The sequence below is a fragment of the Prunus mume genome, linkage group LG8 (assembly GCF_029339155.1).
Source record: "Prunus mume cultivar Tortuosa linkage group LG8, ASM2933915v1, whole genome shotgun sequence".
Lineage (NCBI taxonomy): Eukaryota > Viridiplantae > Streptophyta > Magnoliopsida > Rosales > Rosaceae > Prunus > Prunus mume.
In genome coordinates this window covers 3574762-3599322 of record NC_142705.1, presented here as the reverse complement: position 1 = coordinate 3599322, position 24561 = coordinate 3574762, and the positions used below count along the sequence as shown (strand labels likewise).

Sequence of the window (24561 nt, the reverse complement as noted above, 5' to 3'; positions counted from 1 at the left end):
TAATGCAGAGTACGGATTGGAAGGAATGGTTTTAACAAGAGGGGATGTGTACAGTTTTGGAATTGTAGTGATGGAAACATTCACAAGAAGGAAGCCGACAGATGAGATGTTTGTTGGGGAAATGAATTTCAAGCAACGGATTGCAAACTCATTATTACCAGATGCAGAGGTAATACCAAATTGTTATTTCTGAGTTCTATGCTATAATCACACTTTTATAAATTGCCTATGTGATTGTAGAAGTGTGATGGTAGAGATGAGGATGATGGTGGTAAGACTCCTACTATAGCTGATTAGCCCAAGCAATGAGCACTGAAGTCTGGTGGTGGTGAGTAAGTTAAAGTTGTAATTAACAGTCTTTTTTCTATTCTTTCATTTCTTTCATGATGGTTTTTATGTGTGCATTATGTTGATGTTTGGGCTACAGACCAGTGCCTTTAGTAGTAAACTATCTCTCATCGTTTAGTCCGTCTGTTGTATTAAGTCTATTTTAGAGGTATTTACAATGTTAATTGAATTGTAGCCACCGAGTTCTTGCAAGGTCCTACAATACATTTATTATGTGATCTTTCTCTTTCATGATGGATATAGTTGTTGATGCTCTCCAAGAAACAACTAGCATCATGGGTGGAAAGCATTTGACAGTTTAATGCTGATTCTTGCGAATAATTGATATAGTTGCCCCTAACCCACCCCAAGTGTGGTGCACATAAGTTTCCTTTGTTTAATTGTGCTTTCCATGTCAGCTGCCACCCCCACCGCTGTTGGCATATACGGTGACTATGATTAATTCAAATTTTACACCTTATTGCCAAAGCCAGTTTAGTGACGAAAAAAATAAAATTATAATTGGATTGTAGCCACCGAATTCTGATGAGGTCTTTCTTAACGACTTTCTCTAACCTCGAGCACTTTTGTTTTGTAGTTTTTTTTATAAGAAATTAATTAACTCTATCCCCTCTCATGGTTTCCAAGATACAACAAAATATTACTTTTTCAAAGAAGGAGCAACTTAGTAATCAATTTATTTGCTAGTCTCTGAATACAAGAAATTGATTATATCCTTGAATTCATATATTTATTATGTCCCTTTTTCATGATGGATAGTTGATGCTCTTCATGAAACAACTAGTCCGATGGGTGCAAAGCATTGAAAGTTTAATGGTGATTCTTGCCCCCTAACCCAGCCCAAGTATGACGCACATCATTTTCCTTTGTTTAATCGTGCTCTCCATGGCAGCCGCCGCTGCTGCTGGCAAATACGGCAACTACTGATTTCGAATTTTACATCTTATTGATGACTTGGCCTAATACCTACTGCATGCGAATGAAAGACCTTGCTAGACGTAATTGTTATGAGCCCGTTGCACAGATATTTATCATCAATGGTCTATGGCCAATATAGAATGATTTTAATGCACGTCAAAAGTGCGGATCAGCTTCAAATGCCCAAAGAGAGTTTGATGGCGAACAGTTCAAAATTGCGGTGTTATATACTTCGTGAACATCCATAACCTTGAGCACTATTTTTCGTTTTTTTTTTCTTTTCATCATTTTATTTTTTCAGTTTTACACCTCTGTCTTAATTTTTGCAGGAGACAACTTGTGTTGTCAAGATGAAAGAGTACTGGCCAAATCCAACAGAGAAGGATTTGACTGAGAATAAATTTTTTTGGGAAAGACAGTGGAAATAAATTTTTTTGGGAAAGACAGTGGAAAGAGCATGGCAAACTTGGTACTAGAGTTGTTAAGTCATCAATGTTTTTATTTTCTTCGCTGCAGTTGTGTGTTTGGAACACAGATGGATGGGAGAAGCAGGCTAGTAAATTCCTTCAGATTCCAAGTGGGCGAGCTGCTGCTCCTCTTGCGGATACCTGAGTTCCGTTTCACCTAGATCAGACACTTTTGCTGGCAGTTCATGAAACACAGATAGCCATATGTACGAAGCACCAAAATTAGAATGCCTGAAGCAGCTGCAATGGTTTATTTTGCTTAAATTTATCCTAGTATAAAAATGTTAGTATATTTTATTTTATTTTATAAATAAAAAATCCTGTTAGTTCAGATTAACACTGTCAGCATTAAAAATTAAAATAGATATTATTGCATAGGCCTTGATCATTTCACGCATAAAGCACTGGCATAAGCTTGTATCTAGTAAGAGCGCAAGCAAGCATTAAGATCAATGTTTTGGTGATTGTGATGTTCTAGTGTGTTTAGTTGTTTGCTTTTACTATGTGGTTTGGGTTTACTTAGTGTTACTTACATCTGTGGAACTAAGTTCATGTAGTGGGTTCCAGGAGACGCTAGTGGTCCAATCACACATGCTACGTATTCCTGTGATAGCCAGTCAATTTATGCTAGCTTTGAAGATGGAAATGTGGGGGTTCTCACTGCTTCTACACTTAGATTGAGATGCCGAATACTACCTACTGCTTATTTACCTCCAAATCCAAGGTATGTTCCTTTGTAAGCAAAGTGAAGATAACATAAAGGTTTTAACAGCTTAAGGGTGTATCCTCTCGTGTTGCGGCACATCCATCTGAACCCATTACCCAATCAGTTTGCATTAGGACTTACAGATGGTGGAGTGCATGTACTTGACCCATTAGAATCATAAGGAAGATGGGGCACTTCCCCTCCGATTGAGAATGGTGCTGGGCCGAGCACAACTTCTGGAGCAGCCAGTTCAGATCAACCCCAAAAGTGACATTTCCATGTGCATGACTCCCAATGAAATGAGGATCTTGAGTGTATCTCTTCTGTGTGTGATCCCTTCTCCTGGTCTCACCATAGTTTATTTATTTATTGAGGGGAAGCTACATATTTAGGTATTTAGAATTTTAAAATACTCGAATTAACCCAGTAGAATTCGTTATAGTAGCATTTGAAGGTGAGGCAATTTCCCTGCATTTAGGATAATTCAAGAAGTGATGGAACCATAGTGTAAGTTTTGAAGACAACGCAGCACCATCGGGCAAAAGGTCGAGATCAGACAATGAGGAATTCAGCAAAAGATTTTAGTTGCTTTGGTTGGTTCGTGTCCAGACTGTTTTATCCCCTTTTTATTCTAAAGTTGGTCACAGACACGATCACAGGCACGCACTCTTGTAAAGAATTTAGCATTTTCACTTTTAATACTCGTATTCTACACATACATACGCCTTTTTCATGTTTAATACACTTATTGTTACAAAATTTTCAATAATACACACAAAAGTAATCACATATTATTGAATAAAAATAAAATATTTAAATCATAATGATTTACTAATTAAATAATAATTAAAGCATAACTATTAATTAAAGTAACTGAAAAAGAGAAATTCAGATTATGGTATTCAATGGGTATTACGATACTCTTGAAAAATTATATTCATGGAGTATAGCCGGGCGGCTATACATTTGAAAATTTCTATTTATAGAGTATGGCCACGCAGCTATATGCTTTTCACAAAACACACGCTGAGCTCTAGGCGAGTCCTTTTAAAAAAAAATTAATAGGATAGCTGTCCGGCGATACTTCAAATGTTTTACAGGGGTCTTTTTTTATTCCTTTTTTTTTATATTAATAGTGTAGCCATGTGGATGTAGTTCATATGGCAGCTTGTGGTTCATGATGAACTCCTTTCGCTTCTCACAAGTAAGATCCTCCAGTGCCCGAATGTCACCCTACAATGCAAATATGAATTGAGATGTTTCCAAACACAACTTGTAATTCAGTATATACACAAAAGGACTTTCAACAAGCTCGGGTATTGGTGCTATTACCTAAATTAGCTTGCATATCAAAAGCTTCATGATCCTGCGGGTTTCTTTGTTCGCAATCTGGCCTCGCGAAGAATGTCAGAAGCCGAGGGTGTGCCACCGTAGGGGCTCTGTACCAGTGCTAAACCAGCAACTTTGTCTTTCAAATCACACCAGTAGATTGACAATGCAGCTGCAGCATCAACACCCTCCTTGCTGTACCCCAGCAGCATCACACGCTTACTGGATTCCCAGTAAAGCTCCTCAATGTATTGCTTAAGTTCCCATGCATTGTGCTCAACAGATGCCTTTATCCAAGAAAACAAATGAAAAGGGAAGACAAATTTCACAAAACTCAGTCAGCAATGATCACAGAGTAATGACTCATTACCTCACTGTGAATTTTTGCAATATGGCAAGCTAGACCCATCTTCGAAAAGAATTTCTTTGTTCCAACAAAGTATAATGGGCCGTGATTGCTAAAGAGTCCTGGAAAATCAAAGTTCCCATAACTATAGGTGCTACAACGCTAAATGTGGATTGAACAAGGGAGAAGAACAAAGTCCAAAGGGAAAAATAAATTTTCTTTACCCGGAATAAGCAGATAGACAAATGAGCTAGGCAATGTGTGGCTCCCCATTCCTGAAGTATATAGCATGACATGCAAGCAATAGGAATATACAAGAATAGAATAAACAGATATGATAACAGAATTGACACAGAGTTCCTTAACAGGTCCAACCATCTAGTGCAGTGGAGCTATTGTATTAGCTTGGTACCTTATTCCTGTAAGCAATTCCAAGAATCTTGCTGTACCATCCTCCGCATCAGGCATGCCAGGAGCGCGTGGCAACCATCCAATATTGTCAGATGAACCTTGCAATGTTTTCTGTACTCGAGATGTCTGGCAGACAAATGCAAAAATGAAGCTCAACTATGAGAACCTAAAAGAATGAAACAACGACTTGTAATTAAAAGCAATGAATTATTTGCACTGAGTAAAACAGAATCCAATCTGAATTAAAACTCAAGGAAACTATTCATAGACTCTACGGAATGCGAGTCCATCAGTTTGCATAATTGAAATATACTTCTTTTACCTACAAATTTGAAGATGAGCACATCTAACGTACACGTACGACAGAACTTCTCCAACAAGAAATTGCCAATCTCCAATCAAATTGTAAACCATTAACATCACCAATCTAACAATGAAGATGACTAGATTGAGATTTGAGAAATGCAAAACAGTTACAGTAAGTCATACTTCTGATAAAAGTAGGATTCAGTTTCCCATCAAATTCAAACTTGCTAAACATGAGCTGTAAAAATTTTGAATCCCATCAATAAACATAGAAGAAAATGAAGTGAAAGAATATACTAAAAGAAAGTGGCTGCAGAACTGTGCCTGCAATGACGCAATATTTCTGGGTTCAAAAGGTGGTGCATCTGATACAGTTCTTGCTAGAAATGTCGGCTTCAACGAAGAAAATGGCACACGTACCTGGAAAAAATACGACAGACCCACCCTGGCACCCAGACCCTAAACCCTAAAGAATCAGACCCACACTGGCACCCAGACCCGCCTAGCGCGGCCCAAACCCGCCTAGACCCACCTAGGGCCGCCTAGGTCCGCCTAGCGCCGCCTAGAACCTCCTAGACCCGCCTAGCGCAGCCTAGACCCGCCTAGTGCTGCCTAGGGCCGCCTAGAATCTCCAAGACCCGCCTAGTGCCGCCTAGACCCGCCTAGTGCCGCCTAAGGCTGCCTAGACCCTCCTAGACCCGCCTAGCCCCGCCTAGGCTCGCCTAGACCCGCCTAGCGCCGCCCAGACCCTCCTAGCGCCGCCTAGACCCACCTAGGATTGGGTCATTAAGGTTTGATCTATGACTTAACCAATTCTAAAGTAATTGTGCAAGTTCAAGTTCAATGTCAGCCAATGTCAGTTATGATTTTTCAATATTCTGCAGGTGTGGGATGCGGTCAATGAGACTGTTAATCAATTGGGTATAGCCGATCGGCTATACCCAAGAAAAATTCTATTTACAGTGTATCGCCGAACGGCTATACTTTTAAGAAAATTCTATTTATGAATTATAGCCGTGCGGCTATACATCTGAAAAATTATATTTATACAGTATAGCCGACCGGCTATACCATTTATTTTTTCTTTTTATAAATAGTATAGCCACCCGTGGGCTGTTGAACTCGTAAGTCTTGGGGCAGATACACTATTTGCTTCTCTTCATATGCTGGATGTAGTTCATTTTGATTGCAACACCAGGAGGCATTGGACCAAAGATCTTCATATCAGGGTCTTTGTCCTTCCAGTGCTCTATCAGAATTGGACGGAAATAGCCATGCACATTTCCAACATAAAAGGCAAGAATCTGCCTCTGAGAAGGGGTTTGCCTCCAAGATCTCTAAGAGGATTTCTCGCAGAACGAACACATGTTTCCCGAAGTGACACATCCTTTCCTATTTTAAAGCCGCCAGTTACATCATCATTGCAGAGGGCTTTGATGCAACGTTCCATATGGTGCCACGTTCCATATACATAATCAGGAGGTTTGGACCTCATCGTGATCAAGGCTATAGCCTTTTGAAAGTGAGAACCTATCATCTCAGGTGAAACATTTTAAATCATGTAGATTTGTCCTACAAAATTTTATAATCTTGGTCGCTTATGTATGTTCCTGTAGAAGTATAATCTTGGTCGCTTATGTATGTTCCTGTAGAAGCCACTGCTTTTCATCTGCTACGAGTATATACACCTGCAATGAGAGAGAGAGAGAGAGAGAGAGAGAGAGAGAATTAATATATATGTATATGTTGACAGATTTTCTTCTCATTAGTCCTTGACTCATTGCTGAGAGAATTATCTCAGATGAAAATGGAAGTATATTAAGCTCCATTATACTTACAGAGTTAAGGTTGAAATTAGAGCTCTATGTATGCAAAACATTACACTGGTACAGGATCTTGTTCGAGGATTTCTTTTCCTGTAATTCCATCTTTCAAAGTTTTAAAGTAAACGTTGTAGTCCTTCTCAGGGGGTGGATTTTGAGGGTCCACTGTAAATGGCTCACTAAATGGCACAACACTTTTAACCTGCAAATGAGTTTATAAGCATCTCAGAATCTGCAAAAGCTTTTAACTTCCAAAAATAGCAAAATACAGCCACAGCACACAGCACACAATTAAGGGACATAAGTCGGGCTGTGACCTCAAATGTCTCGCCAGATGCATAGGGGCTTTCCAACACAGCAACACAAATATGAGCAACCTCCTCTCTTGATATCTTACCCTGCATATATATATATATATATATATATATATATATATATACTATAAATCATAACATTCAGATATTATTATTATTATAAGGGAAAGAAAGAGCAATACATGTCATCAGGCATACAACAAAGATAGAATAGTGATCTTCTATTTGATTATATAATGTTATATTGTCTCCAATGACGCAATATTGCTGGGTTCAAAAGGTGGTGCATCTGATACAGTTCTTGCTCGAAATATCGGCTTCAACGAAGAAAATGGCACACGTACCTGGAAAAAATACGACAAACCCACCCTGGCACCCAGACCCTAAATCCTAAAGAACCAGACCCACCCTGGCACCCAGACCCGCCTAGACCCGCCTAGCGCCGCCTAAGCCTGCCTAGAACCTCCTAGATCCGCCTAGCGCCGCCTAGGCCTGCTTAAAGCTTCATGATCCTGCGGGTTTCTTTGTTTGCAATATGGCCTCGCGAAGAATATCAGAAGCCAAGGGTGTGCCACCATAGGGGCTCTGTACCAGTGCTAAACCAGCAACTTTGTTTTTCAAATCACACCAGTAGATTCACAATGCAGCTACAGCATTAACGCCGCCCTTTCTGTACCCCAGCAGCATCACACGCTTACTGGATCCCCAGTAAAGCTCCTCAATGTATTGCTTGAGCTCCCATGCTTTGTGCTCAACAGATGCCTTTATCCAAGAAAGCAAATGAAAAGGGAAGACAAATTTCACAACACTCAGTCAGCAATGATCGCAGAGTAATGACTCATTACCTCACTGTGAATTTTTGCAATATGGCAAGCTAGACCCATCTTTGAAAAGAATATACAAGAATAGACTAAACAGATATGATAACAGAATTGACACACAGTTCCTTAACAGGTCCAACCATCTAGTGCAGTGGAGCTATTGTATTAGCTTGGTACCTTATTCCTGCAAGCAATTTTATTTGTGGAGTACAGCCGCGTGGCTATATGTTTGAAAAATTCAATTTATATAGCATAGCCATGCTCCTATACGCTTTTCACAAATCATGCGCTAGGCGGGTCTATAAATAAATAGTATAGCCGAGTGCGGCTATAAGCCGAATTAATTTTTTTTAATAAAAAACAGTATAGCCGCACGGCTCTACGCGGGTCGTTTTTAATTCTTTTTGATAAATAGTATAGCCGAGCGGATATACTCTTTACATAGATATTGTGATCTTTTTTTTATAATTGTTTTTCCTCAATTTTTGTATATCGATAAGAGTAGTTTAGAGCATAATCCATTACTATTAGGCCATTACCCGAGTCTCTATTGTCCCATCTTGAGTTTTTATTTTTCCAAAGTTATTACTCGTATAAAGAATTTAGAATTTTCACGTTTAATACTCATATTGTTTTTTTACAAAATTTTCAATAATACACACAAAATTCACATATTATTCTCAAAATACTCACATATTATTGAATAAAAATAAAATATATTTAAATATTTAAATACTAGTTATTCACTAAGATGGGCTATTCAAACCTTATTGGTCTTATACTTTATATGCATACTCATATAACGTGCTTGAGCATTCTAACACTCAGAACATCCTGTAGAACTTTTTTTCTGCTTGTGGAAATGGATGTCTAACCCACTCGTGCCAGTGTTAAATTGAGAGATCCATGAGTCAGGATTATTTATCTGTAAATTTTTAGATTTAGATTTTATGTTTTGTTCTGTTTTCTTTTCTTTGTGCATCATGCATGCTACACCTTGTAGATGGAAAAAGAGCAATGTTGTGGGAAAACCTTGTATTGGCATTATCATCTAATGCTGTACACAAGCTCTGGAAATGGCAAAAGAAACGAACGAAACACGACTTAAGGTATTAGAATTCCTAACAGAGATGGTTGCATTTTTGTAACATTTTATGTATCCTTAAGCTTGCCATTTACTAAAATGTTTGTTTCTTGTAGGCCACAGCTAGTACTGTACCACAATTGTGGCAACCCGCAAGTTGAATATTGATGACCAATGATATAAGCGATACAAACCCCGAAGATGCTGTTCGATGCTTTGCACTTTCAAAGAAGGACTCATATGTTATGTCTGCTTCAGGGGGGAAAATATCCCTTTTCAATATGATGACATTTAAGGTAGGTTGTTTCCTCCGAACATTTCTCTCATTCAACACATATCTAGCATACTGGTTGATTACTGAATATGCATTGTCTATGAAACTTTTGAAGTGCCATGCATAAGACAATCTAAAAAGACAGTGGTGCTTCTGTACCATCCTTCAAAATGCTTACTCCACCATCTACTTTGCACACACCTATTGAAAATTAGGAAAAAAAAAAAGAATCAGATTTTTCAATCTACCCACCAATATTTCTTCCATCCAAATTTTCAATGTTCGGGTTGATGAGGTCTCTGTTCACTGAACTTAAATTTGTCAGTTTGTGATGATATCTGGAATATGGGATTGCTTACAATCTGGCTGCTCCTCTCACAGGTTAAAACCAAGCTAAAAGGTCATCAAAAAAGCATAACAGGCCTTGCCTTTTCTCATGTTCTTAATGTGCTTGTACGTCGGTCTCTGATTCCCAGGTATAAATGTGCAAGTCTGTATCTGTGCATGTCACTGTGCCTTTAAGGCTATAAGCAATGAACTAGTGACTAACAGAAGTAACTTATCACAAGTAGCCAAGCCAAAACGGATCAATGTAGTATTCAGATAGTTTATAGTTCAACAAAGTAGGAAAGGAAACTGATTCCCTGGTTGCATTTGACGATTCACATTGAAATCATTTCATTTATCCGTAAATGGAGAATGCTTTTCTAAAATGCATTTCTCTAGAATTGTGGTTTACTTAGTCACTTAGGTGTTGCTTGCCTCAGGCCTTTACAAAAAGCTGTTGGTTTTAGACTCTCTTGCTTTTAACCAATATATTCTGTTTCTGTCTTTGAACTTCATGCAAGTGAAGCTTCAATAGTTTGACTAGGTGTTGGTAATCACCCATTTATAATTGCCTATATGATTGTAGAAATGTGATGGTGGAGACGAGGATGATGGTGGTAAGACTGCTACTATAGGTGATTAGCCCAAGCAATGAGCACAAAAGGCTGGTGGTGGTGGTGAGCAAGCTAAAGTTCTAAAAATATGTTTCAATTTTTTTTTTAATGTTTGTGTTATGTTGATGCTTCCAGGTCTGAACTTGAGTCACACAACAAGGCCAAGCATAGTGTTGAGGGTGATACCTTAATTTTGTGAAGGTTTTGGTGGTGATCGGTTGTGGTTTTATATGTTTAAACCTCAGTTTTTCTATTTCTTTAACTTTGATTAATAATTTACTTTAAGAACACTACTTTTAACTGTTTCTTTATTGTCAGCCACTTTGATTTACCACTTTTTCATTCCAAAATGAATCTCGTGCACTAATTGGTTCAAATTACTCTTCATTTACATCGAACTTGTATACTTAATGCCGGAATACTTGCCCTATTGGTCGTGAGCCTTGATTGCTATGGCTAATGTCTTAATGAAAAATTGACCTACAATAACCCTCAAAGCTAGTCATAGCCCAATTTCCTGTAAGCTTCTACAATCTGCCTGTAGTGTACAGAAAGTGCTTGCTCTTCTTAGTTTTATAAGCCGCAGCATTGGAATTTCCTTCTTGATTTGATATAAAACTGTGACATTCATCTCCATCTTCACTCTTTTGCCGAGGCTGCAAACTGTGTGCGCTGCGCTGCCATTGAAATGGTTACAAGCCATGATTCTGCAAATGTCTTTAACTTAACATTCAAGGCCAAACACATGTACAATAATTTAAGTATGTATATTTTTAAAATCATTAGAAAACATTATATAAGCTACTCATATGTAGAAAAGAAAATAATATTATAAAGCTGAATTGTAAAAAAATTTCAAACTTCTATACATAATCAGGAGGTTTGGACCTCATCGTGATCAAGGCTATAGCCTTTTGAAAGTGAGAACCTATCATCTCATGTGAAACATTTTAAGTCATGTAGATTTGTCCTACAGAACTTTATAATCTTGGTTGCTTATGTATGTTCCTGTAGAAGCCTCTGTTTTTCATCTGCTACGAGTATATACACCTGCAATGAGCTCTATGTATGCAAAACTTTACACTGGTACAGGATCTTGTTCGAGGATTTCCTTTCTTGTAATTCCACCTTCAAAGTTTTAAAGTAAACATTGTAGTCCTTCTCGGGGGTGGATTTTGAGGGTCCACTATAAATGGCTCACTAAATGGCACAACACTTTTAACCTGCAAATGAGTTTATAAGAATCTCAGAATCTGCAAAAGCTTTTAACTTCCAAAAATAGCAAATTACAGCCACAGCACACAACACACAATTAAGGGACATAAGTCGGGCTGTGACCTCAAATGTCTTGCCAGATGCATAGGGGCTTTCCAACGCAGCTACACAAATCTAAGCAACCTCCTCTCTTGATATCTTACCCTGCATATTTATAAATACTATAAATCATAACATTCAGATATTATTACTATTATAAGGGAAGGAAAGAGCAATACATGTCATCACAGGCATACAACAAAGAGAGAATAGTGATCTTCTATTTGATTATATACCGTTATATTGTCTCCTTGGTTAAAAATGAGATCTGCTCCGGCAGGCTCCTCAGGTAATGCACAAGGCCTCACAACTGTATATGGTATTCCACTTTCCCATATTAAATCCTCCCCCTGCCCTGCTCCACAACTTATCAATGTACAAAATCAAAAGAGCTAAATCTGACCCCGAAAAAGAAAAAGAACAGAAAAGAGCTAAGAAGTTCTATTTTGATACACTGATTATATATAAAAATATCAAACAGCATGCAATGAATTAGTATGAAACCTTCAACTTGAATGTTAGGATAAAATCCAATTCCTTGTTTAAGCGAACAGCAGGAGGTTGTTTACTCAGATCAAGTCCAGGCATGTCAGGTCGGGTAATTCCTGCAGAACCTACATGTTCGAACCTACACGGAACACAAGCAAAGAGATTCTTTAAAGACTAAAACAGAAAATGCACATAGCAGATCAATTATGTTTACTCATACGAAGATAATCCAACAAAATGAAAAGAATGTGAAACCTGGGAGTAATAGGCTCTTTTAGATATGCTCGTATGCTTGATAATGGGAGCTTAAATGCCCCTTCCACAAAAGTAGGATTCAGTTTCCCTTCAAATTCAAACTTGCTAAACATGAGCTACTATAATTTTGAATCCCATCAATAAACATAGAAGAAAATGAAGTGAAAGAATAGACAAAAAGAAAGTGGCCGTAGAACTGTGCCTGCAATGACGCAATATTGCTGGGTTCAAAAGGTGGTGCATCTGATACAATTCTTGCTCGAAATATCAGCTTCAACGAAGAAAATGGCACACGTACCTGGAAAAAATACGACAGACCCACCCTGGCACCCAGACCTGCCTAGCGTCGCCTAGACCCGCCTAGACCCGCCTAGCGCCACCTAGGCCGGCCTAGTGCCGCCTAGAACCTCCTAGACCCGCCTAGCTCCGCCTAGGGCCGCCTAGTCCCTCCTAGACCAGCCTAGCGCCGCCTAGGGCCGCCTAGTCCCTCCTAGACCCCCCTAGCGCAGCCTAGACTCGCCGAGTGCCGCCTAGTCCCTCCTAGACCCACCTAGACCCGCTTAGCACCCCCCAGACCCTCCTAGCTCCGCCTAGACCCGCCTAGGATAGGGTCGTTAAGGTTTAATCTATGACTTTACTAATTCTAAAGTGATTGTGCATGTTCAAGTTCAATGTCAGTTATGTTTTTTCAATATTCTGCAGATGTGGGATGCGGCCACTCGGACTGCTAATTAATTGGGTATCGCCGACCGGCTATACCTTTGAAAAATTCTATTTACAGTGTATCGCCGTATGGCTATACTTTTACGAAAATTCTATTTATGCATTATAGCCGTGCGGCTATACGACTGAAAATTTCTATTTATCCAGCATAGCCACACGTGGGCTGTTGAACTCGTAAGTCTTGGGGCAGATACACTATTTGCTTCTCTTCATATGCTGGATGTAGTTCATTTTGATTGCAACACGAGGAGGCATTAAACCAGAGATCTTCATATCAGGGTCTTTGTCCTTCTGGTGCTCTATCAGAATTGGACGTAAATAACCATGCACATTTCCAGCATAAAAGGCAAGAATCTGCCTCTGAAAAGGGGGTTTGCCTCCAAGATCTCTAAGAGGATTTCTCGCATAACGAACCCTAATCATAAGCCTACTAAAGAGTATATGCTTTCTCTTCTTTTCCAATATGGGACTCAAGTTCATGTATTTCAATCAAACTCCAACAAGTAGTTGATATAATCGAATCATGTTGTGACTTGGATTTAAGTTTCAAGGCTAAAATTCATTTTTGGAATACTGAAATATTTGGGTACCAAAACCAAATTTCTAGGATTTTTATTAAAACATTTAATACTAATTATTCACTAAAGAAATAATAATTAAAACATAATTACTAATGAAAGTTTTTAAATAAGTCTAAGATATTATTTAATTAATTAAAAATGATATTTTAAGCGTAGAGCCTGGCGGCTATTTTTTTTATTAAAGAGTATAGCCGATCGGCTGTACTTTACAAATAGAATATTGTAGCATTATAGCCGGTCGGCTATACTCTATAAATAGAATATTAAAGCTATAGCCGCACGGTTATACCCTTTATATAATCTTCATTTTCCTTTTTCAATTACTTGTTATGTTTTAATTATTATTTACTTAGTAAATAATTAGTATTTAAATATTTGATTAAACAAAATAATTAAAAAATAATTACCATTTATTAAGTAATATAATTTATGAAGTTAATTAAAATAATTAATTATTCACTAAAGAAATAAAAAATTAAAACATAATTACATATTAAATAAGGCTAAGATATTATTTAATTACTAAAAAGAAAATTTAAAATAAAAATTTATTGGACCTAAAGATACTAAGCTTATATATATTTTTCTAAACCTCTCCCGACGAATATTCGTTGTCTATCCAGTAAATTTTCCGGATTAGATCTCTTCCGATGAAATTTCTTGGTAGAGGTGAAATTCATCGGAGAGGTCTGATCCGCAAATTTCACGGATAGACTGTACTAAATTTTGTCGGGAGATGTTTTCTCACTTTTTAAAAAATATATATTAAAAATTTGAATTTTAAACATATAAAATTAGTTTCTTTACTCTCTTTTTTTAGCCAACTTCTTTAGTTTAATATATGTAATTAAGTAATATATTAGCCAACCTTTCTCGAGCCTCGAAGCCCAACTATAAGCCTACTAAGGAGTAGATGCTTTCTCTTCTTTTCCAATATGGGACTCAAGTTCATGTATTTCAATCAAACTCCAACAAGTAGTTGTTATTAGGCTTATTTACTGTTGTGCCCCCTGAAACTTTGGTCAAATCTCACTTTACTCATTAAAAGTCAAAGTGACCTATTGTACTTGACCAAGGTTTCATGTTTCAATTTACCCCTTACTGTTAACTCCATCCAAAAGTATATTAAAATTACTGACGTGATATGAGTGTTTTTGTAATTTCGCACACATAGCTTATTATCCAATAATCTTGGTGACGTGGCAAGGTGGAACCTACACTCTATCATGGATAAAAAATTAATAAAAATTTATTTACCTTTAAATAATTTAAAACATTAAAAATATCAATTATTTAACACAATAAATAAAGTTAAATAAAATTGAAAATAAAAGAAACCCTACCCCAGCCCCCAACCTCTCCTCCAGCCACCCCAATCCTTCCACCCATATCCCACCCAGGCAAAGAGAAAACCAAGTAAAAAAAATGGAGTTTCACTAAAACACCCAAAATAGAGGTTGAAATTATAAAAAAATCCAACACCCAAAACACTTTATAAACACACCCAAAACCCATCATTACACACACTCAAAACCCATTTATAAACACACCCAAAAAGTTGACTTTGGGGTTGATTTTGGGTGTGTTTCATGTTTAAATAGACTTGGATTTTTTATAAATACATGTCTAGGATTGGGTTTATTTATAAATTTGTATAAAAAAAATTCCTAAGAGGAATGAAAGAATGAAAGTTGCAAAAATAATTGAGGGAGGGGAGAGGGGAGCATTGAGTTGGGTTGGAGGGGTGGTGGTGGTGGTCCTCTGTGTCTATTTCTCTCTCTGTTTCGTCAAAATTTATCAAGAAACTCAACTCCCCAAAAATTCGATCTCGGTGCTCGGTAACACCACCATCTATGTCTCTCTTTATTACTGTTGTTTCGATTATTTCTAGATATAGAGAGGTAGGGCGTGAATGGGTTCGCCAGAGGAGGGTGGGTGTGTCAGTGAGAGTGGCTGTGGGAAGTTTGTGCAATTGGAGTTGTTCACTGTAGGTGGCGGAAAGATCCAGTTGGGGAGGGCACGAGGCGGAGATCTGGGAGGGTGGTTTGGTGGAGGATGATGGTGGCTAGGGTGTTGGAAGCTGCACTGGGTTTGTTGACAAAGGAGAGGTGCATAGAGGCATTGGTGTAGCTGGGGAATAAAGTTGGGACTGGTTGGGTTTTCTTTCTTAATTAATTAATTTATAAATTTTATGTTGTATAATTATATTTGTATAATTGATTTTTAAATTATTTTAAGATAATTGAAAATTATTTTTGGTCTATGATTGTGGTGGGTTCCATTTTGCCACATCATATAAATTAATGAGTAAATAATCCACGTGTACAAAATTATTGAAATATCCCTACCATGTCAGCAATTTTAGTAGACTTATGGAGGAGTTAACGGTAGGGGTAAAGCGAACAGGAAACCTTGACTCCTTGGTCAAGGGGGTAAAGACAACTTCTGCCATTTTTGGCCTAGCCAAGGCCTTTTCTTGTGTGCATGTCCACGCCAGGGCTGCCAAACTCAGAGCCCTATCAATAGGATAGCAGTTCTCCAGTTTTGGATCCATCCACTGATTAACCTGTCCACTCTCTCCTCTTCACTCTTCAACACCGCCCTTAGTTCTTTGCACAACCTAACGATTTCGCCCTTGTCTTTTGTTTCCAAGGCCTTCTTTCCTGAGAGCAACTCCAATAGTACGACCCCGAATGTGAAAGCATCCACTTTTGGCATTATGGGATCTGCAACAGTTCTAGCCATTGAGAAATTTGCTATCTTGGGCTTAAAATTTGAATTTAGAAGGATGTTCTTTGCTCTGAGATCCCAGTGAACAATGCTTGATTGAGTGTGATCATGCATGTATTGCAGGCCATTGGCAACCTCTAGTGCTATGTGTATTCTCTGACTCCAAGTGAGGCTGGCCACTGCAGAGCTTGATGAAGAAGCTGCAGCAGAGTTGGGGTGCAACCACTTTTCAAGTGATCCGTTCTCAGCGTATTCGTAAACCAAGAAGCGAGTTCCATCTGTTTCCCATGAAGTGCCCAGAAAACTTACCAAATTCACATGATTTACTTTCTGCAGGATGTTCAGCTCCTCCTTGATATCTCCCTTGGTTCTCTTTAAGGCTAAAACCTTCCCAAACATAGTGCCTCTGTAAATTGAACCCCCAATTTTACAATGTTCATCAAGGTTCATGGTTGCCTCCATAATCATTTCTTTTCCGTACATGATTGGCTTACCTAGATACTGTGAAATCCCAGTAAGTAACTTATCCTGAACCATCTCCGGCTCATAGTTTGTGACCTTGAAAGGTTTCCTCTTATTTGATAATTTACAAGCATAGACCACCAAGACCGCTGAAAGTACAATCAATAAAGCAACTACTGAGCTTTCAATAGCAATGTGTAATTACAATTGACAAGGTGAAAGCTGAAAATAGTACATGAAGCTTTTACCTGCAGTTATTTCATGGGCTAGATTTTTAACTGAAACTATTTCTACAAATTCGCAGGGAGAATAAGAAGCTGATATATTACAGAGAAGAAAAACAGCCCCATTTCTATTTCTGGGACTGGCATTTACATTTCCACCTCTGCCGTCTGCTCTTAACATTTCACCATACTTAAGCAACCTTACCGGATTTTTATCTGAAAAACTCTGTTGTACCAAATTGAGTGAAGAGTCATGTGGAAGAGATCATACTTGAGGGGCTTAGCATGCCAAAGAAAATGCTTTTGAACCTTCCTGACCCCTCGCTGCATCTGAATATACTTCTCTTCCGGTATTGAAAGCAGTATCTCTTTCAAGTTTGGAATGTCTCTCTCTGCAAGAATTACTGAGAATGCCCCCCAATCCAAAACCTCAAAAAATGGTGGAACAAAATTGTCAGATATGATCACAGGTACGCACTCGTAAAATATTGCTTCGACCACCCGTGGGCTGTTGACCTCATAACCCTTGGGGCAGATACAGTATTTGCTGCTCTTCATATGCTGGATATAGTTCATTTTGCTTGCAACACCAGGAGGCATTGGACCAAAGATCTTCATATCAGGGTCTTTGTCTTTCCAGTACTCTAGCAGAATTGGACGTAAATAGCCATGCATATTTCCAGCATAAAAGGCAAGAATCTGCCTCTGAGAAGGAGGTTTGCCGCCAAGATCTCTAAGAGGATTTCTCGCAGAACGAACATACGTTTCTGGAAGGGACACATCCCTTCCTATTTTAAAGCCACTGGTTACATCAGCATTGCAGAGGGCTTTCATGCAACGTTCCATATGGTGCCTTGTTTCATAAGGAGCCTATAAAAGCCAACCTTTCATATTAAGAATACATGCACACAGAAAGAGACACACACACACATGTAGGAAATTGCAGTCATTATGGGCTCAAACAAGCACACATTTATGGGCAGAATATATGGTGTTCCACTTTTGAAAACGGTCCTTTGGTCGGTTTAAACAAATACCTCACTAGATTTGGTATTCACATGGGCCAATATGATAAGATTCATTTGGAAGTGAAAGCTTAGGTCATAAATCTCATTCTACTCTCTTTGTATCTTATCAAAATAACAAAGAAGACATTAGTCACCCAAGCAAAATCAAGGACAAGGAAAGATGCATGGAGAGCATACCCAGTCATGGCAAGCAACAAGAAAATGATCTGCTCCACCAGTTCTGTTCCAGTAAGGATACTTGGCTGCAATTTTTTCAGAATATTCCTTCAAAAATTGGCGTAGGTTTGTACGGTTGTGAGAGTTACGTACATATAGGGTGTACTCTAGCATCCGTGAACTAAATGGCATATAAAACAGATGCGCCTTTCGTGGATCCTTCACAACAAAGCGCTTATATCCCTGCATCAGTTTCATGAACCATCCTTCTGAAGCATATAACCCCTTGAGTATTGGTTGATGGAAGATGGGCTTGTTTCCATCCTTGTAGATATAGATTTTCAGTGTGCGTTCCATAAGTTCGTAACTCCTGATAATGGAAGAACTATTACTTTCAAAAGAATCACTTTCTTGTTAAAAAAAGAAAAAAGAGCATCACTTGATAATGGCAAATTAGGCTTCAATGTAGGATTAAAATCAAATCAACTCCTATTTTAATTCCAATTACCTTTTAAACATAGAAACATTTCGAAAGAGAGAGGCATAAAGTTCTCGATCATTTATTGCAACAGGAGGATGCTCGATCTGTGACTTCACAGCTAGGATATCCTGGTCACGTACAGAGGACCATCGTGGTCTCTGCAACAAAATATAAGAAGTTAGGAACCCCTACATAAACTGATTAAGGGATGATTAGGTTGGCAACAGAAATATTTATACCAAAGAACGTGAAGACGCACGGTGCCGCACTAGTATATGATTCATCTCATATATTGATGTTATTGACTTTGGTGGCAATTCACTCTTCATCTTCTTCCTCCCAGGATTTGTCATCACCACAGAACCATTTTTTGAAGTCACAACATCACTTTTGAAGGACGTAGAACCAACAGAAGCATTGGTCGCATTTGCCAACGAAGCTGCTGCAGGTAAAATGAGTGGAGAGGATGGGAAACCAGTCTTGACACCATCAGATTTTTTCGCTGTCAGATTTGAATTTTCTTTCAAAGTATTCTCAGTAGAAGTTTCATAGTTTGGTAACACAATCCGCTCCAAAGGGAAGCCATACTTAGCCACATTAGCCTTATCCTGAACAGAACCATTTTCTTGATTTTCAATGCTGACTAATGCTAGACTTCCATTTGTGTCTACCACATTCTCAGACGGAAAATTGTGATCTACATTTCTGTGAATGGTATTTGCAAAAGTATTATCTATCCCTTTTTCTTCTAATATTAAATCAATTTCCTTATGTACATCCTTTCCCTTCCGTCCACGATCATGTCCAATTTCTCCTCCAAGACCAGAGTTACCAGCAGCTTTCTCCACCCCACTAAACATTGAAACATCAATAAAATCCGAAGAAGAATGTACCGTAAGAGAATTGCGGACCATCACAGACTTGGCAGAAGAATGAATAGAGAAGACGCCGCTACCTTTGAATTGTTCTTGAACCTCATTCTGAGGCAACAGAGACCGAAGAGCATTTCCATAGGGAAGCAACAATGACTGAAACGATACGTAAGTAACAGCCAGTACTCCCAAAAGAAAAAGCCATCTCCGGGTTTCTACATGATATATCTTAGGAAATTGAAATGAGTACTTCATACCAGGCCCTAATACTTGCCAAGTCCTGCATAAAGTTCCCACAATGATAAAATTATACATACAAATTACAATCAGATAGGCACTATAGACAACCCAGAATCACACATTGGAAAAATAAATACAAGAGTTTGAGGCATTAATATTTGGAATTGTTAACATGTAATCAGGGTAGAGACCAAAACAAACAGTGAAGTTCATGAACAGTTAAAGAGGAGAGAGCACCAATAAGGCTAACTTTGTTATAGTGAAAAAACTGAAACAACAATTCAAAATCACCTCACTCACATCATATAAACATGATAGCAAAATCCTTAATTTAATTACCAAAAAACAAAAATGAAAGCTGGCTGGCTGGCTCAATAGAGATTACTAATTAAGGCTAATTTAATAGTTATACACACATTAATTAAGCTTCATCATCAATAATGTGAAACAGAACTCAAGCAATTTCAGTTACAATTGGCAGGCATTCTAGTCTAGTTTATGAATCTATGCCTTATCTGAGTGACTGAGAAACACTAACATTCTGGAGGCATTAGCAACAGGAAATGCTATTCTTGTTTGGTTCCCGAGAAAATGAAAGACCCTAACTGACCTGAGTATAGGAAAGCGCAAAACTTGAGGCTGAATTTCCTTTGAAGCCAAACAGAAAAACCCAAAACTGAGCAGTTCAGTATGTATGAGTATAACCCAAAAAAGGAAATAAGAAACCTTTTGCAAAGAACACGGCTTTTCTTTGTTTTTGGGAAGTAAAGAAGACGGCTTTTCCAAGTTTGGTCCTTTGAAAGTCCGTTTAAAGAAGGAAGAGCATCTCACTCTTCAGTCTCATCCAATTATTGATTTAAAATACTATTCCTTAAATGAAATATAAATTTTTACAATTGATCGGTACAAGCTTTTTTTTTTTTTTTGCTGAAATTCATTGGTTTTTGTCTTCACTCTGACATGATGCCATCTGGCTTACTTACTGTATTCATTATCTTCTTTTTTTTGTTGGCTTAAAAGGACCACTACAAAAGTGAAAGTACACTTTGGTTATTAGTTGTTACTCAATTCACACGACTGCCACTGTTCAGTGTTGACCATTAACTGACATTTTGGCATCCTCTGGTCTGGTGCTCCACTAGAAGTAAAAATACTAAATAACTAAAAAGTAGACAAAATGATTTCGTACGAATCCCATCAGCGTCATTTTCATTTATCCTTTTTGGGTGGTCTCTATATATTAGTGCTACAAACTTTTCTTTAAGACAAAGGCCTACCATAAATATGATTTTTTTTGAATGAGCCGGTTGTACAATCTCTTATTGTCAGATCAATCTACATATAATCCACAGGTAGAGCAATTTCTATTATTTGATCTTTAACTAACACTACTTCAAGCTCATAAGAAGCAAAAACACAATCTGTAGTTACTTTTTTCTTATTCTGTTGAATATTTTGACACAATTGGCCATTTACATACACAATCCCCACTAAGCTAGAATTTCCTTGTACTTCAACAAATCTCTCTGTCAGCTTCATTCTCAATTTCAGGGGCAAGAAATCATCGGTAGAGTCAGTCTGGTTTCTAGCTCTCTATTTCTTTACTGCTTGTTTACAGCAACCTTTAGTTTACAGCCCCCAGTCTTCTTTTTCAGTACCAGAGAACCTGAAAATCTCGCATTTTCATCTGGTTTTTATCTGAAGAACTCTATTGTACCAAACTGAATGAAGTATCATATGAAATAAATCATACTTCACGGGTTTCTTGTGCCAAAAGAAATGTTGTTGCACCATCTTTACACTCGACATCATCGTAAGGTACTTCTCTTCTGGGATTGAAAGCAGAATGTCTCTCAAATTAGGGATATCCTTCTCTTGTACAAAAACTGCAAATGCCTCCCAATTAAATACCTCAAAGAAAGGAGGCATGTAGTTATCTGATATGATGACTGGCACACACTCATAGAATATGGCCTCAACCACTCGAGGTGTGTGAACCTCGTAACCCCTGGCACATATGCAATACTTGCTGCTCTTCATGTATTCCCTGTAAATTCTTTTGCTTTCAATGTCATGTGGCATTGGGCCAAAGATTTTCATGTCAGGTTCTTTGTTCTCCCAGTAGTGTAGTAGAATTGGTCGGAGATATCCATGCATGCCCCCGGCAAAGAAGGCAAGAATAGATCTTTCTGAAGCCGGTTTTCCTCCAAGATCCTGCAAAGGGTTCTCAACGGAACGTATATATGTAACAGGTAGACTGGTGTCCTTGCCAATTTTGAAGTCTCTACCAACATTGGCATTGCAGAGAGATCTGATGCAATTCTTCATGCACTGTTTTGTGAGTTTTGGGGCCTGAAATTCCATATGACAAGGCTGCATTAGATAAAGGCTTTGATAGAGGATGGTATAATGCAGTTCAATATGACTGAGAGTGTCCATTTTCCCCTTGAAAAGGCAAAAGGCAGAAACATATAGGAGAAAACCGCATCATTATCACCCAAACTAACAGGAGAAAACCAATTCACCAACATCCGTCTAGTTGTAATCCATAATTGAGGAAGCACAGCTCCTCGATTAATAGTTATTCTAGACTAACAAATAATGCTCATGGTGCTGAATAGGACTTATACTCCACACAAACTCATCAACTTTGAAAGAGAAGAGAAAGATTGGTGACTCTGAAACTATGACATTAAAATTAGATTGATGCATGAGAACCATACCCAGTCATGACAAGCAACAAGAAAATGATCTGCTCCTTCCGTTCTGTTCCAGAAAGAATACTTTCTTGCAATTAACCCAACATAGCTCTTCAAGTATTTCTCTAGGACCTTCTTACCATTTTTGACATTTTGTCCAGAAAGGGTCAACCTTAGCATATGCGAATCAAAGGGTAAATAGAATAAATGAGCTTTTCTCGGGTCCCTCACAACAAATTTTTTATTCCCCTCAACTAGTTTCATAAACCACCCTTCTGAGGCATAAATTCCTCTCATCAAAGGCTGATGGAATACAGGCTTCTCACCTTCCTTGTAGATATAAACTTTGAGCATGTGATCCATCAAGTCATAACTCCTGCAACAGAATACATATAAAATATCAAGATAAAATTTGTAATGGGTTTCCACAAAGAAGTCTACATTTCAAACTTTCAACTCCTTGAAGAGACAAACAAGGCAACATGGAATCAGAGCAATATTCACAATTCCATATCTAAAAAGAGGATGCTCATATATCTCTAAAAGCACGAAGAGAATCTGTAGAGATTGATAAGTCCCAAATTGAAAGTAAAAACATAGACATAACTGAAGCAGTACAAGCAACCACTAAAAGAAAATGAAAATAAAGCATTTTATACATGCATATACATAGTGGACAGATTAGGTATCTAAACAAAACGGGCTTACCTTATAAATTTGGAAAGATTTCGGAAAACAGAAGCACTAAGTCCTGGATTGTTCCTTATAATGGGAGCATTCTCAATCTCTAGTTTTGCAGATTGAAGTTCACGATCACGTGTAGAATACCGCCGTGGACTCTGGTGCAAATAAAAGACAAGTGAGTATCGAGAAACTTTAACTCATTCCTTGTTGCCCAAATTGGAACCTCAAATTTAAATTCGTACCATTGAAGGAGAAGAAACAGGAATTCGAAGCAATAATGCATTCATCTGGGATAGTGATGTTGGTCGTGGATTCCACTTCTTTAGTATGGAAATACTAGTCATTGTAGAATTGCCATTCAAGGTGACTGGAACAGGTTGCCATAGCTCAGTCTTTTGATGCTCAATTTGGGTTTCTGTAGTTTGTTTCACATTGCCCTTTGAATCTGCATTTAAGGTTTCCGGACTCTCTGTAGAGATTCCTTGCCATACAACTGGCACAATGCCAGCTTCATTTCTACCTTCACTCACTGTTAAACCAGAGCTTGTTTTAGGTCCATTGTCTGCCTTGTAACTTTCATCTGTTTTATCAGTCTTCTGTAAGGAATCATTTCTAAAATCGATAGGCTTTTCCTGAACAGAAATATCATCTGCATTTCTATCCGTCCCCGCCGGAAAATTCTCATCAAGGGTTAAATTCTCGTCTGGTGCCAAATCTGAAACATCAGTATCATTAGCCACTAGGCCCACTACAACACCAACATTAGACTTGCTAGGCTTTGAGTCGTTTGAGCTGCTAACATTGGCAAAAACTGTGGATGTTGAAGTTGAACCCATATCAGCAGGTGAAAAGTAAAACTTTTTACCAGGGGGAAGCTCAAAACACTGAGATACAACTACAATAACAACCACCCCACCGATTATCAACAGCAGTCTCCGGATTTCAATGTTGCCAGCAATATCCATATCACTGAAATTGCACAGTCAACCACTTGTTTTTAACAACACTTCAATATCTGAAAGAAATTACATTGTAATTTGTAAATGGAAATTTCGCCAAATCTAAAACAGGAAAGATTGTGATTTTATAAGGAACCTACACAATATATTCAAATTTTTTTTTAAAAAAAAACCCATAAATTTAAAGACTTTACAAGATCAAATGAGGTAAAGAATCAATCTTTCTATGGAGTACCTTGAATGTGCGAGCCCAGAAAAGATCTCTTCAGGCTTTTGTCAAGTGTCGGTTCATGGGTTCTGCAGCTGAAACTGCTACTACTACTTTGCCAATGCCAACTTATTATAATCCTAGAAAACTCCGACTTTGGAAGCGGAAGCAGCAGGTACTTGCTAAAATGACCTTTCTGTTTCATAGTATTACGGTGAAGCCATCCATTCGTCATTCATGCGTTTTACATACATAAGTAGTAAAAACATGGCAAAGAGCAGAACACATAGTGCAGGCAGACATTGACCTACGACATGTGTCATGTCGTCTACAATGTCCGGGAGGTGGGGATCTAACTTCTGAATGTA

The 24561-nt window shown here is 38.1% G+C and overlaps 3 protein-coding genes, 1 long non-coding RNA gene and 3 pseudogenes across 9 annotated transcripts; 1 reads left to right on the top strand and 6 right to left on the bottom strand.

Annotated features, from left to right (window-relative positions):
* Positions 1-25: 25 nt before the first annotated feature.
* LOC148914529 (topless-related protein 4-like) lies at positions 26-2710 on the top strand (annotated as a pseudogene).
* Positions 2711-3393: 683 nt separating this feature from the next.
* Positions 3394-4496, bottom strand: LOC103343389 (uncharacterized). The gene is made up of 4 exons (XM_089042193.1): positions 4339-4496; positions 4139-4236; positions 3772-4055; positions 3394-3672 (listed from the first exon to the last, which is right to left on the bottom strand). Exons 1-3 carry the CDS (start codon positions 4490-4492, stop codon positions 3798-3800), a joined length of 510 nt encoding a protein of 169 aa, XP_088898319.1. The 5' UTR covers positions 4493-4496; the 3' UTR covers positions 3394-3672; positions 3772-3797.
* A 12-nt stretch (positions 4497-4508) lies between these two features.
* On the bottom strand, positions 4509-5697 carry LOC148914528 (uncharacterized). The gene is made up of 3 exons (XR_016122466.1): positions 5156-5697; positions 4848-4952; positions 4509-4651 (listed from the first exon to the last, which is right to left on the bottom strand). It is a non-coding gene; the product is annotated as an uncharacterized LOC148914528 (long non-coding RNA).
* Positions 5698-6450: 753 nt separating this feature from the next.
* LOC103343390 (uncharacterized) lies at positions 6451-12259 on the bottom strand (annotated as a pseudogene). The gene is made up of 6 exons (XR_016122463.1): positions 12147-12259; positions 11907-12030; positions 11639-11752; positions 11427-11507; positions 6670-6856; positions 6451-6519 (listed from the first exon to the last, which is right to left on the bottom strand). The product of XR_016122463.1 is annotated as an uncharacterized LOC103343390 (transcript).
* Positions 12260-15608: 3349 nt separating this feature from the next.
* LOC103340936 (serine/threonine receptor-like kinase NFP) lies at positions 15609-16843 on the bottom strand (annotated as a pseudogene).
* On the bottom strand, positions 16799-20469 carry LOC103340867 (putative glycosyltransferase At3g07620). Of its 2 annotated transcripts, none has more exons than XM_089042185.1 (5): positions 20182-20469; positions 18771-19683; positions 18559-18689; positions 18072-18420; positions 16799-17736 (listed from the first exon to the last, which is right to left on the bottom strand). In XM_089042185.1, coding segments are annotated over exons 1-5 (2064 nt in total). In that variant the 5' UTR covers positions 20184-20469; the 3' UTR covers positions 16799-17067. The 2 variants fall into 2 exon arrangements, with proteins under 2 accessions (XP_088898311.1, XP_008242549.2); XM_008244327.3 differs by having other exon boundaries at positions 20254-20468.
* A 578-nt stretch (positions 20470-21047) lies between these two features.
* Positions 21048-24419, bottom strand: LOC103340868 (putative glycosyltransferase At3g07620). Of its 4 annotated transcripts, none has more exons than XM_089042510.1 (6): positions 24221-24361; positions 23943-23995; positions 23269-23837; positions 23051-23181; positions 22367-22718; positions 21048-21995 (listed from the first exon to the last, which is right to left on the bottom strand). In XM_089042510.1, the coding sequence occupies exons 2-6, from the start codon at positions 23989-23991 to the stop codon at positions 21327-21329; spliced, it is 1770 nt and encodes a 589-aa protein (XP_088898636.1). In that variant the 5' UTR covers positions 23992-23995; positions 24221-24361; the 3' UTR covers positions 21048-21326. The 4 variants fall into 4 exon arrangements, with proteins under 4 accessions (XP_088898636.1, XP_088898635.1, XP_016651649.1 ...); XM_089042509.1 differs by having other exon boundaries at positions 23943-24041; positions 24221-24360; XM_016796163.2 differs by having other exon boundaries at positions 23269-24041; positions 24221-24419.
* Positions 24420-24561: the final 142 nt, after the last annotated feature.

Excerpts from the sequence above, each read along its gene's own strand:
- LOC103343389 (XM_089042193.1), bottom strand. The coding sequence starts at position 4,492 with ATGGTTGGACCTGTTAAGGAACTCTGTGTCAATTCTGTTATCATATCT. Across the intron at positions 4,237-4,338 it reads TGTCTATCTGCTTATTCCGG|GACTCTTTAGCAATCACGGC; the intron begins GTAAAGAAAATT and ends TTGATTTTCCAG. Across the intron at positions 4,056-4,138 it reads TTGCAAAAATTCACAGTGAG|GCATCTGTTGAGCACAATGC; the intron begins GTAATGAGTCAT and ends TCTTGGATAAAG.
- LOC103340867 (XM_089042185.1), bottom strand. Across the intron at positions 18,690-18,770 it reads GTGCGTCTTCACGTTCTTTG|AGACCACGATGGTCCTCTGT; the intron begins GTATAAATATTT and ends ATTTTGTTGCAG. Across the intron at positions 18,421-18,558 it reads AATGTTTCTATGTTTAAAAG|GAGTTACGAACTTATGGAAC; the intron begins GTAATTGGAATT and ends TTCCATTATCAG.
- LOC103340868 (XM_016796163.2), bottom strand. The coding sequence starts at position 23,991 with ATGGATATTGCTGGCAACATTGAAATCCGGAGACTGCTGTTGATAATC. Across the intron at positions 23,182-23,268 it reads CTGTTTCTTCTCCTTCAATG|AGTCCACGGCGGTATTCTAC; the intron begins GTACGAATTTAA and ends TATTTGCACCAG. Across the intron at positions 21,996-22,366 it reads TTGTTGCTTGTCATGACTGG|GCCCCAAAACTCACAAAACA; the intron begins GTATGGTTCTCA and ends ATGGAATTTCAG.